Source organism: Sprattus sprattus (genome assembly GCF_963457725.1).
Source record: "Sprattus sprattus genome assembly, chromosome: 20".
NCBI lineage: Eukaryota > Metazoa > Chordata > Actinopteri > Clupeiformes > Clupeidae > Sprattus > Sprattus sprattus.
Genome location: NC_137918.1, coordinates 10,879,308 through 10,893,313, shown reverse-complemented (window position 1 = coordinate 10,893,313; position 14,006 = coordinate 10,879,308). Strand labels below are relative to the sequence as shown.

Here is a 14,006-nt window from a genome sequence, read left to right as displayed (position 1 = left end):
TTTTTCCCTTAAAAAGATTTGAGCGTCTTTGTTTTTTTTTTTTTTGGCCTATTCTCTGTGGCAACGTGCCATAGAAACAGGCCTACTTCATGATGATAATATTTCTTATAGAACATTTTGATGATGTATGTTTGTCACACAACTTCTTATCTCTGCTTTTCCTGTTTCATAAGTAAGCCTAATGTTTAAAAAAATAGTTCTCTGTGGAGTTCTAAACTTTACCCTGCTGAAGTCCAAATGAAGGGGTCTAAAGCAGGTTCCTAAAGACTCTCACTCTTTCTCTCTGACTTCCTGTCTGCCTCTTACAGAGCTACAGAGTCCCGCACCCAGTCCAAAATGCTCCAGCAGGATCGGCCAAACAACGCAGCCTACGGAGGCGTGTCCTCCCTGCGCCTGCTTAGCAATGGCCCACAGCAGTTCAACAAGAAGTTTGAGAAAGACAGCAATTTCAACTTCCTGGGTGAAGACGACGACACACTTGGGGGAGACGAGAACCGTAATCAGGTGAGGCCACGTTCCCTGGGGCCACTGGGCCGCGAGTTGCCGACCCAGCTTCACCACACAGGGGTGCCTCTGGGCCCGCTGTCCCCGCTGTCCCGCCTGCCCTGCTGGAGCCCACTGGAGCCCCTCCAAGAGGTGGAGAGCGGCGATGATGGAGGTGGCAGGGTGCCCCCAGAGGGAGCCGAGGAGGGCAGGATAGACGAGGAGATGAGGCGATTTAGTGACGGGGGGGTGAAGAAGGACCTGGAAGACTCCAGAGAGTACGGCGGTAAGGAGGAAGAAGGAGTGGAGGAGGAGGATGATGGGTTGGAGTGGGGCGAGAGTGATGAGGAGTTTGCCTTCAGCTCCCACAGTGGCAGTGCCCTCTCGCTGGCCGATGGTGGAGAGGCTGGCCTTGGCAATCTCCCGTCTGCCTGGGACCGCCTCTGCATTGGGGGTCCACCCACTGCCGAGCAGGACCGCACCTTCTCAGGTCAACGCGGGGCCGAGAGATTCAGAGGGAGCCTGGAAGGCATGGAGCCAGGGGAAGAGGAGGGTTCGTCGGACTCCGAGTGGGACGGCTGCGGCGGTACCAGCGATGACCTGATGGAGGCGCTGTGGAGCGCTCAGGACCGGCAAAGTTTCAAAGAGAAGGAGATGCAGAAGCACCAGTTGCAGCTCACCATGTACCGGCGGCTGGCGCTGATCCGCTGGATTCGAACCCTCCAGGCCCGTGTGCAGGATCAGCAGAACCGCCTGCAGAGCAGCTTTGACGTCATCCTCACGCACCGCAAAGAGCTCCTGCGCATGGGAGCTGCGGCCAGCCACTGAGACATGGAGGAGGAGGAGGAGGAGGATGAGGAAGAGGAACGTTTCAGAAAGAGTAGACAGGACTTGTGTAGAGAGTGGTATCATCCTGGGAGTTTCACCAACCATAATATTACAGCCAAAGACGTGATCAGACCTGGTTCTGTGATGGTCTCCCTTCCCTCTCTGACTCAAGCTCAGGGATCAGTGTCGTGTAGGGTCTGGAGATGTAGGCTAGTTATTTCCTGGTGTGTGATTCCTCTGTTCTATCTTTGCACTCCCGGGACTGGCTGTGTGTGTCTCTGTGTGACTGAGAGCATGTGTCTGTGCATCTTTCTCTGTGTGTGTGTGAGCGGTTGAATTATATGTTGTATTTCTGTTCCCAGCCAGACTTCTTGGACAGATATACTAAAATAAACCTCTATATATGACCTTTAAATTATATTGAAGTTTATCCCAGAGCTTATCATAAATGGATCTATATTATGTGGAATAAAACATCTGTAACACTTTCAGGTGTGGCTTCTTTAATTACATTCTTTGTATGAATGGAAGGGAAAGACAAATGTTGGCCGTTGAAGTGATTAGGATTATGAATCTGTGTGATTCAGATATAGCAGCACATGGTAGACTTCGGCCCCTGAGTTCTTCTTGTCGCGTGAAGCATCTTTTGTCTTTGACATTTGCCTGGAAACTGGCCTGATACCACGGAGTCCATTTTAAACTGTTTTCAGATGAAGAATTGTTCTGAATAACTAGCTTGCCTCAAGGCATCAATCGTACACACATCCATCGCCCCGGGTGCAGCATATTCAACTAAATGTGTGTTTGCGCGCATGTACATGCAAGATATGTGCGTGTATGTTAACGCAGATACCGTTTGTAATTTAATCCATCGTCTGAACAAGTCTGCAGGAGTTGCACCCCCGATACGTACCCCTGGGGTTTCTTTGGAGTCTGCGCCCCAGGGCTCTGGCTCTCCAAGCCCGGGACGCACTCGCTGGTCCAGTCGCGCTCCACAGCCAAGCCCTAAAGGCAAGATGAGGATAATCTCCGTTCGTGCCGCCCGGCCCTGAGGCGCAGATTTCAGCTTTCCGCTTATCACCGTTATGGTCTGTATGCGTAATAGTGGCAGACCATTGTAGCATAAGACTACAATACTAATTTGTTTGTTTGTTTGTGGATTTTGTGTTAGTGGGGTGTCACGCTTTATTCGTTAAATGTTTTTCTTTTGAAGAGCCCTGTGCCTCTCCACCAGTAAAAAAAAAATGTTAAAACCATCGAACCCGGAGCCTAAATATGTCTGTCTAATAAATGCTATAATAAGACCTTATGCTATAGGGGATTGTCACACCTTTGAAATATTCATGTCACTTGACACATTGTTTAGCCTGGCACTTTCATGCAACCAAAATAGGCGCACAGCTTTAAATTGGCGCTTCTACATAGAACTTCAACACTCAATCACATGACTTCGCTAAGCGACTGAAGCCTGCACGACACAGGTCGGTAACGATAGGAGCCTGCTGAGCGTTAATAACGGTTATGCAAAGTGGTAGTCCTATTTCAGATTATAAATATAATAAGGGACTGGGGGCTGCTACAACAACAGCAACTGATCACTCTGACAACAGAGTTGTTAAGTTAAGGTTAAGGTTTCGTCTCGGTAATTAGTCCAACAGGCAAAGGGCGTTCAGCTTGCGCTCCGCATGTTTTGAGTAAACTACAGAGTGCACTGATGGAGATAGATGTTTTTTCAGGAGATCATGTCAGTGTGCTCCTACGTCATATTTATCACACAGTACTCGCCTGGCGGCCTGTAACCCATATTTATATATACAATATATTAACATCTATGGAACGAGGTGTAGACGAAACGCAAGTTATACATTAAGATTTGCAGAAGCAAACGTTAGATCAATCATAATTTGAGCTCACAAGGGGTCGACCTGAGGGCATAGTTTCTTTAATAATTAGGTTCTTCTTTTATGCAAACTATACCTGTTTTATGCACCTATCTATTCTTCCATCCTTTTCTGAGTTGTCACTGATGATCAATGATGGTTAAGCTGTACCAACTCCCAACATTGTTATCAGGTAAAATATCAATATCATTATGGCTGAAATTAGTTCTATGGTCATAGGACAACGCAGGCCTATAAAAATAACTGTAGCCTATTTACTTCTTGACCTTTTTAGGTCATACGTCCCTAATAAATTCCGAAAACTTGAGAGGTTTACATGCACTGGCCGTATACTGGCACTGGGGGGCGACACGTGTCCCATCTAATCTCAGTTAGGAACTGAGCGAGACACGGACCAGGCCTCGCGAGCATCCTATAATAGGTTCGCCCCTCTCTGTTTCTCTCTCTCGCTCTCCCCCTTCGCTCTGTTTCCGCCTGATGTAGTGTGACAGCACACTAGCCGCCAGCGTTCTGCTGGGGTGGAAGAGATCCACGCTGACAGTAGGGGTGGTGGGCATGGGGGCTGCTCTAGCCCCACGGCCTGGGGAGGATGATGCTATCTGTCTACAGAGGGCAACAGACAGACAGAGACAGATAGATAGATAGATAGATAGATAGATAGATATGGATGGTTAATAGCTTACACTTAGCCTGCACTATATGTTAAATTGTGGCTTTTGCCTATTGTGAAAAACATATGCTATGGCAATGTATGTATATCATTTGGATCAAGTGCAAATAAAAGTTTGTTCTGGGTTATGGCTTAACATTGTCAAAGGTCATTCAATAATAACAGGGTGCTTCAGTTTTCTCTTTCTTTCTTTTCACAATCAACACCAGGCTGTTTAAATGATTAAGGCATGTCCGTAAAAACTCTGATAGATGCTGTATGTTGGCAGTCAATCGCAAGAAAAGTGGAGAGCAGAGAAAGCCTGTTGGTCGGGAGTCGGGACCGCTCAGCTGCATCGTCTGCTTTAACCAGCTAATAAATATGAAAACAGCAGACTTAAACTTTCATTCGGTCACTGGTTGAAAGGATTATACCAGTCTATGGAGTCCCATGTAAATGTGGAAACCTCATAATGCCCAATGTTTTCCCATAAAAATGTGTTAGACAATAGCAGGAGAAAGGGGGCTTTTTCACGCATAAAGGGTTTTCACAAGACCTCAATGAGAGCGGGCCGTGCGCGCCACGCCCCGGGATAATCTTGCGTGGTGGAAACGCGCCTTGGAGAAGCAGGTGCGTGTGCCAGGCACGGGGGTCAGAGTTGGGGGGGCGGTCGAGTATGTTGAATCCGCACAGCTGCCGGGGGGATTTCTTCAGAGCTTGTCACTTCCATTTAATTTGCTCTTTTTCACCCTCTTCAGATGAAGTGATCTCTCGTGCCCAGGTTCTCCGCACGTCCTTTCCCAGTTTAGTAAAGCAAAGCACCGCTAAACGGCCACAGCAGAAAACAAAAGCGGTTGGGGGGCGCAGTCCTTCTAGACTCAGCACCGTAAAATTGCAGATTAAAACCAAAAAGCTGGCCCCTTGACACCGGGATGAACGGAGTTCTTCAAGAATTCTAATTCTATACTGCTACATTAAACAAACTTAACACTATGTGTTGCCTGCTCCCCCGGGAGTGCTGTTGTTCCAACGCGAAGTTGGTGAGGATGAATCCCACGGCGATTGGAAGAAGGTTTGAATCCTCCATTTAAACACGCAACACTTATTCACTCACAGACCCACAAACATGCATTGCAAATAAGCTCTCCTATACACTTTCGGTTGGTTTCTTACAACGTTTTTACACGTTTTCTCAAAACTGTACACACGAACTGCAAGCTAGAAAAAAATCCACAATATTCATATAAGGAACTGTATCATCCCTTCTCATAATCCAATTATTGCAACAACATGGCACACATTTTATGACTTCATGTTTGTACAAACCAATATGCACTCATGTCCTTAGTCAAAACCATTTCTAGGGGGATAGGCTGAAAATGATGAACACAGGACCAAAAGCTTTAACAAGAAGGTTTCGTTTTCAAAAGAATGTGTAGTTTTAAATATCCACATTACTTTGAAAACACATTGTAGAGGCACACATAACAAAAGGTCAGCTTTGTATACACACACAGCCAACAAAAACACGGCATTTAAACTTTCATTTGGTCACTGGTTGAAAGGAAAATACATGTTGATGAGTTACATCAACATGTATTTTCTCCCAGGTCTTTCCACAGTTTTCAGTGCACTGCTTTTAATGCTTGGATTTTCTGTACTTCTACTACAGAAATGCCTGTTTTGGAAGAAGTGTGATTTCAAATATCAAACCTCAAAGCAGAATATTTTCTTGCACTTTAGCAGACTTAGATTTGTCAGTTTCAGTTTCTGTATGTCAGATAAAAGAATGTGTCTGTAAATAACTTTTTATTTGCTTGTCATACCCTGGATTAAAAATATTGCTCTGTGTTTATGATTTATAATTGGTAAAAAAAAATCTTCACAGACAGCACCTCTCTCAGTTCTGTGCAACTTTCTTCAGGACACAAGGTGTCTCCTATGGCAATACAGCAGAGTGTATATTTCTCATACCCTAGTTTTTCACAGCATTATGAACATTGATTTGTGACTCACATCTAAAATAACATTGAATAATTTTAATCAGGGATATATAAAGTTGTGCCCCCATTCTTTTGTCAAATAATTGAGAGAATCTTATATGGTCACAATGACTTTATATTCATCCGAATGAACGATTGAGTGCAAAAATGTAGTACGATATTAATACTCTGATTAAAGACAGTGCAAGAAGCCCACTCCAGAGCTGACTGTGTGTGTGTGTGTGTGTGTGTGTGTGTGTGTGTGTGTGTGTGTGTGTGTGTGTGTGTGTGTGTGTGTGTGTGTGAAAGAACAGTGTGATTGCCAACTTTAGGGAGGGAAGAATATAGAAGAGACAGACAAGCATGATCTGTGTCACATAATGTGTGTGTATGTGTGTGTGTGTGTGTGTGTGTGTGTGTGTGTGTGTGTGTGTGTGTGTGTGTGTGTGTGTGTGTGTGTGTGTGTGTGTGTGTGTGTGTGTGTGTGTGTGTGCGTTTGAAGTTTGCACTGTGACGGGTCAGGCCCACTGTTTCTCCGATGGGCACAAACCAGATGCTGTGAAAGAACAGTGTGATTGCCAACTTTAGGGAGGGAAGAATATAAAAGAGACAGACAAGCATGATCTGTGTCACATAATGTGTGTGTGTGTGTGTGTTTGAGTGGGTGTGGGTGGGAGGTCTGTATTTTGTATGTGTGAGTGCATCTGTGTGTGTGTGTGTGTGTGTGTGTGTGTGTGTGTGTGTGTGTGTGAGAGTGTATTAGCAGTCAGAGTGCTGAAGCCCAGAGGCGGTTCCTGTGTGTGCTTGTGATAAAAGGGGGAGAGGGAGGAAGTGGGGGAGGGGTTGGTGGAGAGATAGAGAGACCAGGACATGGAGGGAGGGAGAAAAAGAGGGAGAGAAGAGAGAGAGAGCGAGAAAGAGAGAGGAGGATGCTCAGGGGTTAGAGAGGGAGAGGAGAAAAAGAATCAGGGCAACAACTAGCAGAGCTGCAAGCTTCCTCAGTGTTGTCTGCTCCTGCCACATGTCGCCATCGGGCTCTCTCTCTCCCTCTCTCTCTCTCTCTCTCTCTCTCTCACTCTCTCTCTCTCTCTCCCTCTCTCCCTCTCTCTCTCTCACTGTGTCTCTCACGAAAAGAAGAGAGAAGTCTTGGCAAGGTAATTAAGGATGGCCTCTAAGCGCAGGAGTAAGGCAAGAGTGCTCCAGATGAAAGTAAATGATTAAAATAATTACAGGCTCAGAGCTGACGAGCGGGTGTGGGCTGGCCGCCGGACATTTGTGGGTAATTAGATAATTAATCTGAATGCAAATGAAGAGTTCTAACGAAGCATTCAGGCTGAACCAGGCACAACTGCTGACAGAGATGTGGTATAGAGAAAAGATGAATATGAGTTTTAAAATCACACTTAAATCCTGCACCACTACCACTGCAGTATGTCGTTGAAAGCTGATAAATTAACACTCTGACCTGCAGGCTGAAAGAGATAGAAACTTATATGCTTTATTCTACATGTTGTATTTTATTTCGGGGACCTTATGGTGCTTTACAAAGGGAACGGATGTAATGCAAAAAGATGTTTGTAAAATGTGTCATTGTAAAGACATTTAAGGGGTGATGTATGTATTGTTGTGTTTCTTTGTGATGGGTTTTCAGTGTGTCCTTTTTGACCTTGGCACCTTCCCCAAGGCCATCTACACAGTGAATCATCCCTTGCTCACACATCCACAGGAACCAAACCTACCAAACGCGTTTTTCTATGTTTGAAAAATAACTTAATATGTGTATTGTTTATTGTTTATTGTGTATGTTTATTGTTTGCACCAACATACCACAGAACATTCCTGGTAGGTGAAAACCTACTTGGCAGTAAAACCTTTCTGATTTTGATTCTGATGAGGATGAGGATTAGTTGTAATATAATTATAAAAGTATATGTGTTTTCTTACTAAATCCATCAAGTTTTTTGAATGAATGTATAGGCTGATTCGACAAGTATAGCCTATAACCTACCAGTAACTTTTCTCAGTACAGATGATAAATAAAAAAATATGAATTATTAAGTGCCTACATTTTTTAAATAAATGGCAACATTATTTTGCGATCTTATGACCGACCTCTCCCTTCATGAATTGTGAAAGGGTCTGTATTTGGAAGGAGCCGTCGCCCCTATATGTATATGGTATGGTAGGCTATCAAAAGACAGAATAGATAGACGGAGATTGACTGGACAACAGCAAGTCACATGTTGCAGGAGAGGGAGAAACTGAACCTCTCCGATTTGGCTTCATTTTACATGACGTCAGAACCCCGCGCCGTGATTCACTTTTGCTGTGTAATAACAGATTGTATCTGGAGCGGTGGCTAGTGGTGTGTGACTACAAAAAGCCTTAAAATTTAAACAGAAAATACAATACAACAATGGAGTATTTAATTGGCATACAGGGACAAGACTTCGTCTTAGTTGCAGCAGATAATGTTGCTGCAAGCAGTATCATCCAGATGAAGCATGGTAAGTCATTACTTAGCATTGTAGCCTTTCTTAGCAATGTTAGCTGCCGAGAGTGGAAGAGTTAGGATTAACTGGCAAACAAGAATATATTTGCGGTCACCCGGCACAGTAATCTAAGCTTAGGTAATGATTATGGGTAATGATGGTTGTATTATTATTACCCAGATAATACAAATAAACAATGAACTACCCCTTGACCGGTGTGCTCGAAAAATGCTAGGTAATGCTAACATAATCGTTAGCGATATAGCTAGCTTAGCTTAGCCAGAGATGACTGGCTTTGTTAACGCTAGATTGGAATGTCTATTCCTGTCAGACGTTTAGAGGCTAAGGTCCGAACATCAGAAATGGGGGCAAAAAATCGAATTGTATTAAGTGTGAATGGTTTATCTCATTGCCTTACTTAATTCAATTGACAACATGTAGGAAGTTCCCCATTAGCAGCGCTTTATTCATGTTAACATGAATGAAAGTGAAAGCAATTTACAGTTTGGGCCCAGAGTTAAGATAATAATTAAATCTTGTAGTCGTATAAAACATACAGTACCAGCTTAAGTCAGATGTTCTGAGCAAATGTTCCCAAAAGTTTGATGCATGTTCACACGTAAGTTTAAAATACTCATCTCTTCATTTATCATTAGCCACTAGTGACACGGCAACGGTACTCTCCGTTCAAAACACGCATTTAACTTGCCTAATATGAATGTGTTTGTTCTCAGATCAAGACAAAATGTTCAAACTGAGTGACAAGATTCTGATGCTCTGTGTGGGTGAGGCCGGTGACACTGTGCAGTTTGCAGAGTATATTCAGAAGAACGTGCAGCTCTACAAAATGAGAAACGGTGAGTACTGTGGTTATCTTGGAGTGGTGTGTCTCTGTGAGTGATGGGTGTTGTTTTTGTAATGTTCGTTTTTGTCTGAGTTTAATGACTAGGTTGAATTTAAAACCCTGGTTGTGTAGGGTATGAGCTGAGTCCAGCAGCGGCGGCTAACTTCACCAGAAAGAACCTGGCTGACTACTTGCGAAGCCGGGTGAGTACGCAGCCACTATTTAGTGAATATGTGCTTTTGTAGCATTGCCTGTACTGATGTTTTCATAGCACCACACATGCACACATACTGAGCGTATATCCTTCACCCACAACACATCAGTACCACTGCACACCATGTTTCAGAGCCACCTTAAAGATTCATATATTCCATAGCACAATCACACTCACTCACAAACAGACACTTAATTTCTTAGTTTACGTGAGACACACACGATATGCAATCTCTTATTATCTATTGTTTCACCCCCCTCTTGTGTTGCCCAATGGCATGAACAACCAATCCACCACTGAACTAAGTTAACCTACCAAATTGCCGTTAAAATTCCTAATACCTATGGGCATTTTAAGATGATAAAGACCAACAGGATACAATATATTTTATTAAGTGACCAACTTGGAACCAAAACGGTTAACTTTGACATATAGGCTAAATACGACAAACCCAACGTGTAGAAATCCTTAGCTGAGAGTCAGGTTTACAGCAGTTCCCCAGCCAGAAGCGTCTCTGTAATAGCTTGCTGTTTTAACTGTTTATTGGTACCTCAGTGTCTCGAGTGACCTAAATCACCCCAGTACTTCACCCTGAAGAGGTCAAAATATCCCCTTGCAAGCCAACAATGTATTTGATGATTGACTTGTAAACAGCAATATAAGTAACAAGAAAGCTGTGGATAGTTTTTTGGTATTGAATACAAATCAACTCGTATCAAATGGAAGAGTTAGTGTGTGTGAATGAGCATCACAACATGACCCAACAATCACATGAGAGATCATGGTAAGAGAGACTCATCAGGCTCTGGCCTATTGTCCACTTTGACTGTGCAAGTGTGATGTGATCATAATGTGTTTATTTTGTGATGGTGTGACAGTAGCTCCTGCTGGGTGGTCTCATCTGTGTGTGTGTCTGTGTGTGTGTGTGTGTGACTGTGTGTGTGTGTGTGACTGTGTGTGTGTGTGTGTGTGTGTGTGTGTGTGTGTGTGTGTGTATGTGTGTCTGGAGTGGTCGTGGGGTGCTTTTGGCAGCTCAGGAGTGTGCGAGTCCCAGAGGACCAGCACACCAGAGCTCCCCCCATGGGTATCATGCCTCTGATGCCATCCCCTCAGCCCCACCCCCTTCAAATCTGTACTGATTTATGTATTTAGGTGTTTGTGAGGGAGTGATTGTGCGAAAACATACCTTCCTGTGTTGGTGGGTGTGTGTGTGTGTTTGTGAAAGCATACCTACCTGTGTTGGTGAGTGTGTGTGTGTGTGTGTGTGTTTTGTGAAAGAGACGCGGTGTGCCCATCTGTGCACGGCAGTCTAGTGCCCCTCCCCCCTCTCTCCCAGGCCCTGGCTGCTGTGGGCTAATTTGTTAGGGAGACTGTAGTCACCTCCTGTCACAATAGCAAAGGGGAGAAAATAATTACAAAAAACAATTAGTGGCACTGATGTGGGAGTGTGGGAGTGTGGGAACAGGGGACTGGGTCCTGAAGTCAACATGCAGCCTCAACGCACTCTCTCACACGCACACACACACACACACACACAATCGGCAAGGACCTGTGTTACAGCAGGTGGCCCTCATATACTTGAATGTGTGATTTTAATTTTTTATTTTTTATTTTTTTTTATATATAGATTGGGGGAAGATAAACTGTCTGTAGTGGGGAGTGTAGGTGTGTGTTTTTGAGAGGGAGAGTACAAGCCGACATCAGTTGTGTGTGTGTGTGTGTGTGTGTGTGTGTGTGTGTGTGTGTGTGTGTGTGTGTGTGTGTGTGTGTGTGTGTGTGTGTGTGTGTGTGTGTGTGTGTGTGTGTGTGTGTGTGTGTGTGTGTGTGTGTGTGTGTGTGTGTGCCAATGCTTCTGGGCTGCTGCTGAGGAGGAGAGGGGGTGGGGCAGGTGCTATGAACTGCCAGAGCATTAAAAAAAACACCTGGGCCACCAGGCACCCCAGGAGTATCAGCAATCCCCCCCCACCCCCCTCGTCACCACTACCATGGACACACACACACACAACACACACACACCCATGAGTACCGACGCTCCCTCAGACAAACTCCAGCTGCTCCAAACCTCACATCAGAAAAGAGAGAGGGAGGTTGGGGTAAGCACAGGGGGTGTGATTGAAGTGTAGTATTCCCAGCAGAACTGGCACACCTGATATCTGCCTCTGTTGGCCCCTTCTATAGCTGTGGTGGACCTTACAGGTCTGATACCCATTCTTAAATAAAGTCCTGTGAATGAATCTCCATCAGCAAATGAAAATGTGATTCAGGGGCTGGAGGAGGTGGGCCTGCAAAATTCATGACCTGGATGTGTACCAGTAGGTGATGGATACGTCGGCAGCGGCCTTGCAAGGTTCACGATGCTTCAGGAGCAGTGATGTGTTTCATCACAGTTCAGCTACATCGTTTAGTTGATGGCTCGAAAACCGAGTTCTGGGGTAGAGTTCCGCTTCAATAAAAAAAATGAGAGAAAAACTGAATAGGGTGAAGGTTTGTGTGCTGATCGCTGTCATACGAGGGCCAGAGGTCTGTGTTCTGGATGTAAGCTGGCACAGCACATGTGCAGAACACCTCCAACAGGTGCTGTGTGTGTGTGTGTGTGTGTGTGTGTGTGTGTGCGCGCAGGGCGGTACTGGTCTTCTCTGGGGTTGGATCTGTTCTGGCACGGTGCCTCATGCATCTCTGCTTTCCGACTCCACTGCAGGGAACTAAGCGTACACCAGGATGCACATAGCCATGAATGCTGACATGGAAACACAGGCCTATCACATCATGAGGGGAAGATGGAGACAGAAAAGAGCCGAGTTGGTTAGAAAGGGGAAGAGGAGAAGGAAGAGAAAGGGAGAGGAACTGGGGATGGGGAGTAGGAGAGAGGAGAGAAGTTTTAATGAGTGCTGGCATGACTCCAGGATTGGGGGGTATGTAGGGGGGTAAGGGTAGGAGTGGGGGCTGGGGGGCAGAGGGGGGGGGGGGGGGGGGGTGTGCGGGCGCAGTGGGGTGCTGTCTTCCAGCAGATGTCACACTGCCTGTGACACCACGACCCCCCCAGACCCCAGAGCCACACACACAACACACAGCACACCGCACCTCTCCGCAGGCTCACACCCCTCCCCAGAGCCCTGCTGTTTGTTGTGTTTTTTAGTTTTTTTTCCCTCCTTGCTGGTTTTATTCGTTTAAGAGCCGACCGCTAATGAGAAACAGCGTCTAAGACGCCAGGAGAGACACCCCAAACTTCTAGTACTTTTAATCCTTTGCTTAGTTATTTATTCATTCTCACTTTGTGTCTCTTCCTTTTCCTCTCTCTCTCTCTCTCTCTCCCTCTCTTCCCCCATCCTGTGTCTCTTTCCCTCTCTCCTTCCCTTTGTCTTGGCCATCTTCTCTCTCCCTTTCTCTCCCTTTGTCCTGCTCACGTCTCTCATCCCTTCTTTCTCTAGACCCCCTACCATGTGAACCTGCTCCTGGCTGGCTATGATGAGACGGATGGGCCCGGTCTCTACTACATGGACTACCTGTCAGCTCTGGCCAAAGCACCCTTTGCTGCCCATGGCTACGGTGCCTATCTCACACTCTCCATCCTCGACAGATACTACAAACCAGGTGTGTGCCTGCCTCGCTCGTTCGCTCGCTCGCTCGCTCGCTCTCTCTCTCTCTCTCTCTCTCTCTCTCGCTCTCTAGAATGCAATTTATGTTTGCTTTTCTTATTTTTGTTGTTATATATTGGATGCTCTGAAGTCTTTGTCTAATGTGTTTGTGTTTCTCTTCTGCAGATCTCACCCGTGAAGAGGCAGTAGAGCTTCTCAAGAAGTGTATCGAGGAGGTGAGGTCCTACCACTCACCATACATACATACACACACACACACACACACACTACTCCATCCCTGCCCAGTTTGTGTAGTATGATACAGTTAGAACCAGGAAATAAGGAAAAGCACTGGAAATTAGGAACCTTTGCAGAAGCCTCAAATGATTCCCCAGACCTCGGTGTGAGCCTGTTCTCACAAGTTTGCTGAATAGGTGCAGTGATGATATGTACCAGTTTCAGGATGGAACACTCAACTGCTTTCCTCTCCTCCCCCTGGACCCTCTTTCTTTTTCTCCTCTCTTTCTCCTCTGCAGCTGAAGAAGCGTTTCATCATGAACCTGCCCTCCTTTACCGTGCGTCTGATTGACAAGGAGGGCATCCACGACCTGGAGAAGCTCCCCATCGGCGCTAAGTGACCTCTCCCCGCCAAACAGCCCCAGTGTGATTTTTGTACTTCAGATTTATCTCCCCATGTTCTAAATAAAAGTCCTCTGCTGAAGTTTCTGTGCTCATGTGGCGTCATTAACATCCAGAGCTGCCTTCTGCCACTGCTCCACACCAAGATGTCTCTCTCTCTTTTTTCTTTTATTTTTTTTAACTTTTCTTGTTTTCCTATGAGAGCTGTTTTGTCACTCCGTCACACACACACCTAACCGCTCCGTTGTGAACACAGACGTGCGTGCTCTGGGAGAACTAGTGTTCTCCACAGTGGGACAAGCGAGTGTTATAAATCACCATAACTGTCTCATGTCGTGTGTGTGTGTGTGTGTGTGTGTGTTTGTTTGTGTGACTCAAGTGTGTGAGTGTGTTTGTGTG

The 14,006-nt window shown here is 45.6% G+C and overlaps 2 protein-coding genes across 2 annotated transcripts; both read left to right on the top strand.

Annotated features, from left to right (window-relative positions):
* Nucleotides 1-318: 318 nt before the first annotated feature.
* c19h1orf216 (chromosome 19 C1orf216 homolog) lies at nt 319-1,311 on the top strand (the record flags this gene model as incomplete). The annotated part of the gene is made up of 1 exon (XM_080859170.1): nt 319-1,311. Exon 1 carries the CDS (start codon nt 337-339, stop codon nt 1,309-1,311), a length of 975 nt encoding a protein of 324 aa, XP_080715296.1. The 5' UTR covers nt 319-336.
* Nucleotides 1,312-8,152: 6,841 nt separating this feature from the next.
* On the top strand, nt 8,153-13,689 carry psmb2 (proteasome 20S subunit beta 2). The gene is made up of 6 exons (XM_080859377.1): nt 8,153-8,350; nt 9,070-9,192; nt 9,312-9,382; nt 12,822-12,984; nt 13,155-13,204; nt 13,505-13,689. Exons 1-6 carry the CDS (start codon nt 8,260-8,262, stop codon nt 13,604-13,606), a joined length of 600 nt encoding a protein of 199 aa, XP_080715503.1. The 5' UTR covers nt 8,153-8,259; the 3' UTR covers nt 13,607-13,689.
* The last annotated feature ends 317 nt before the right edge of the window (nt 13,690-14,006 follow it).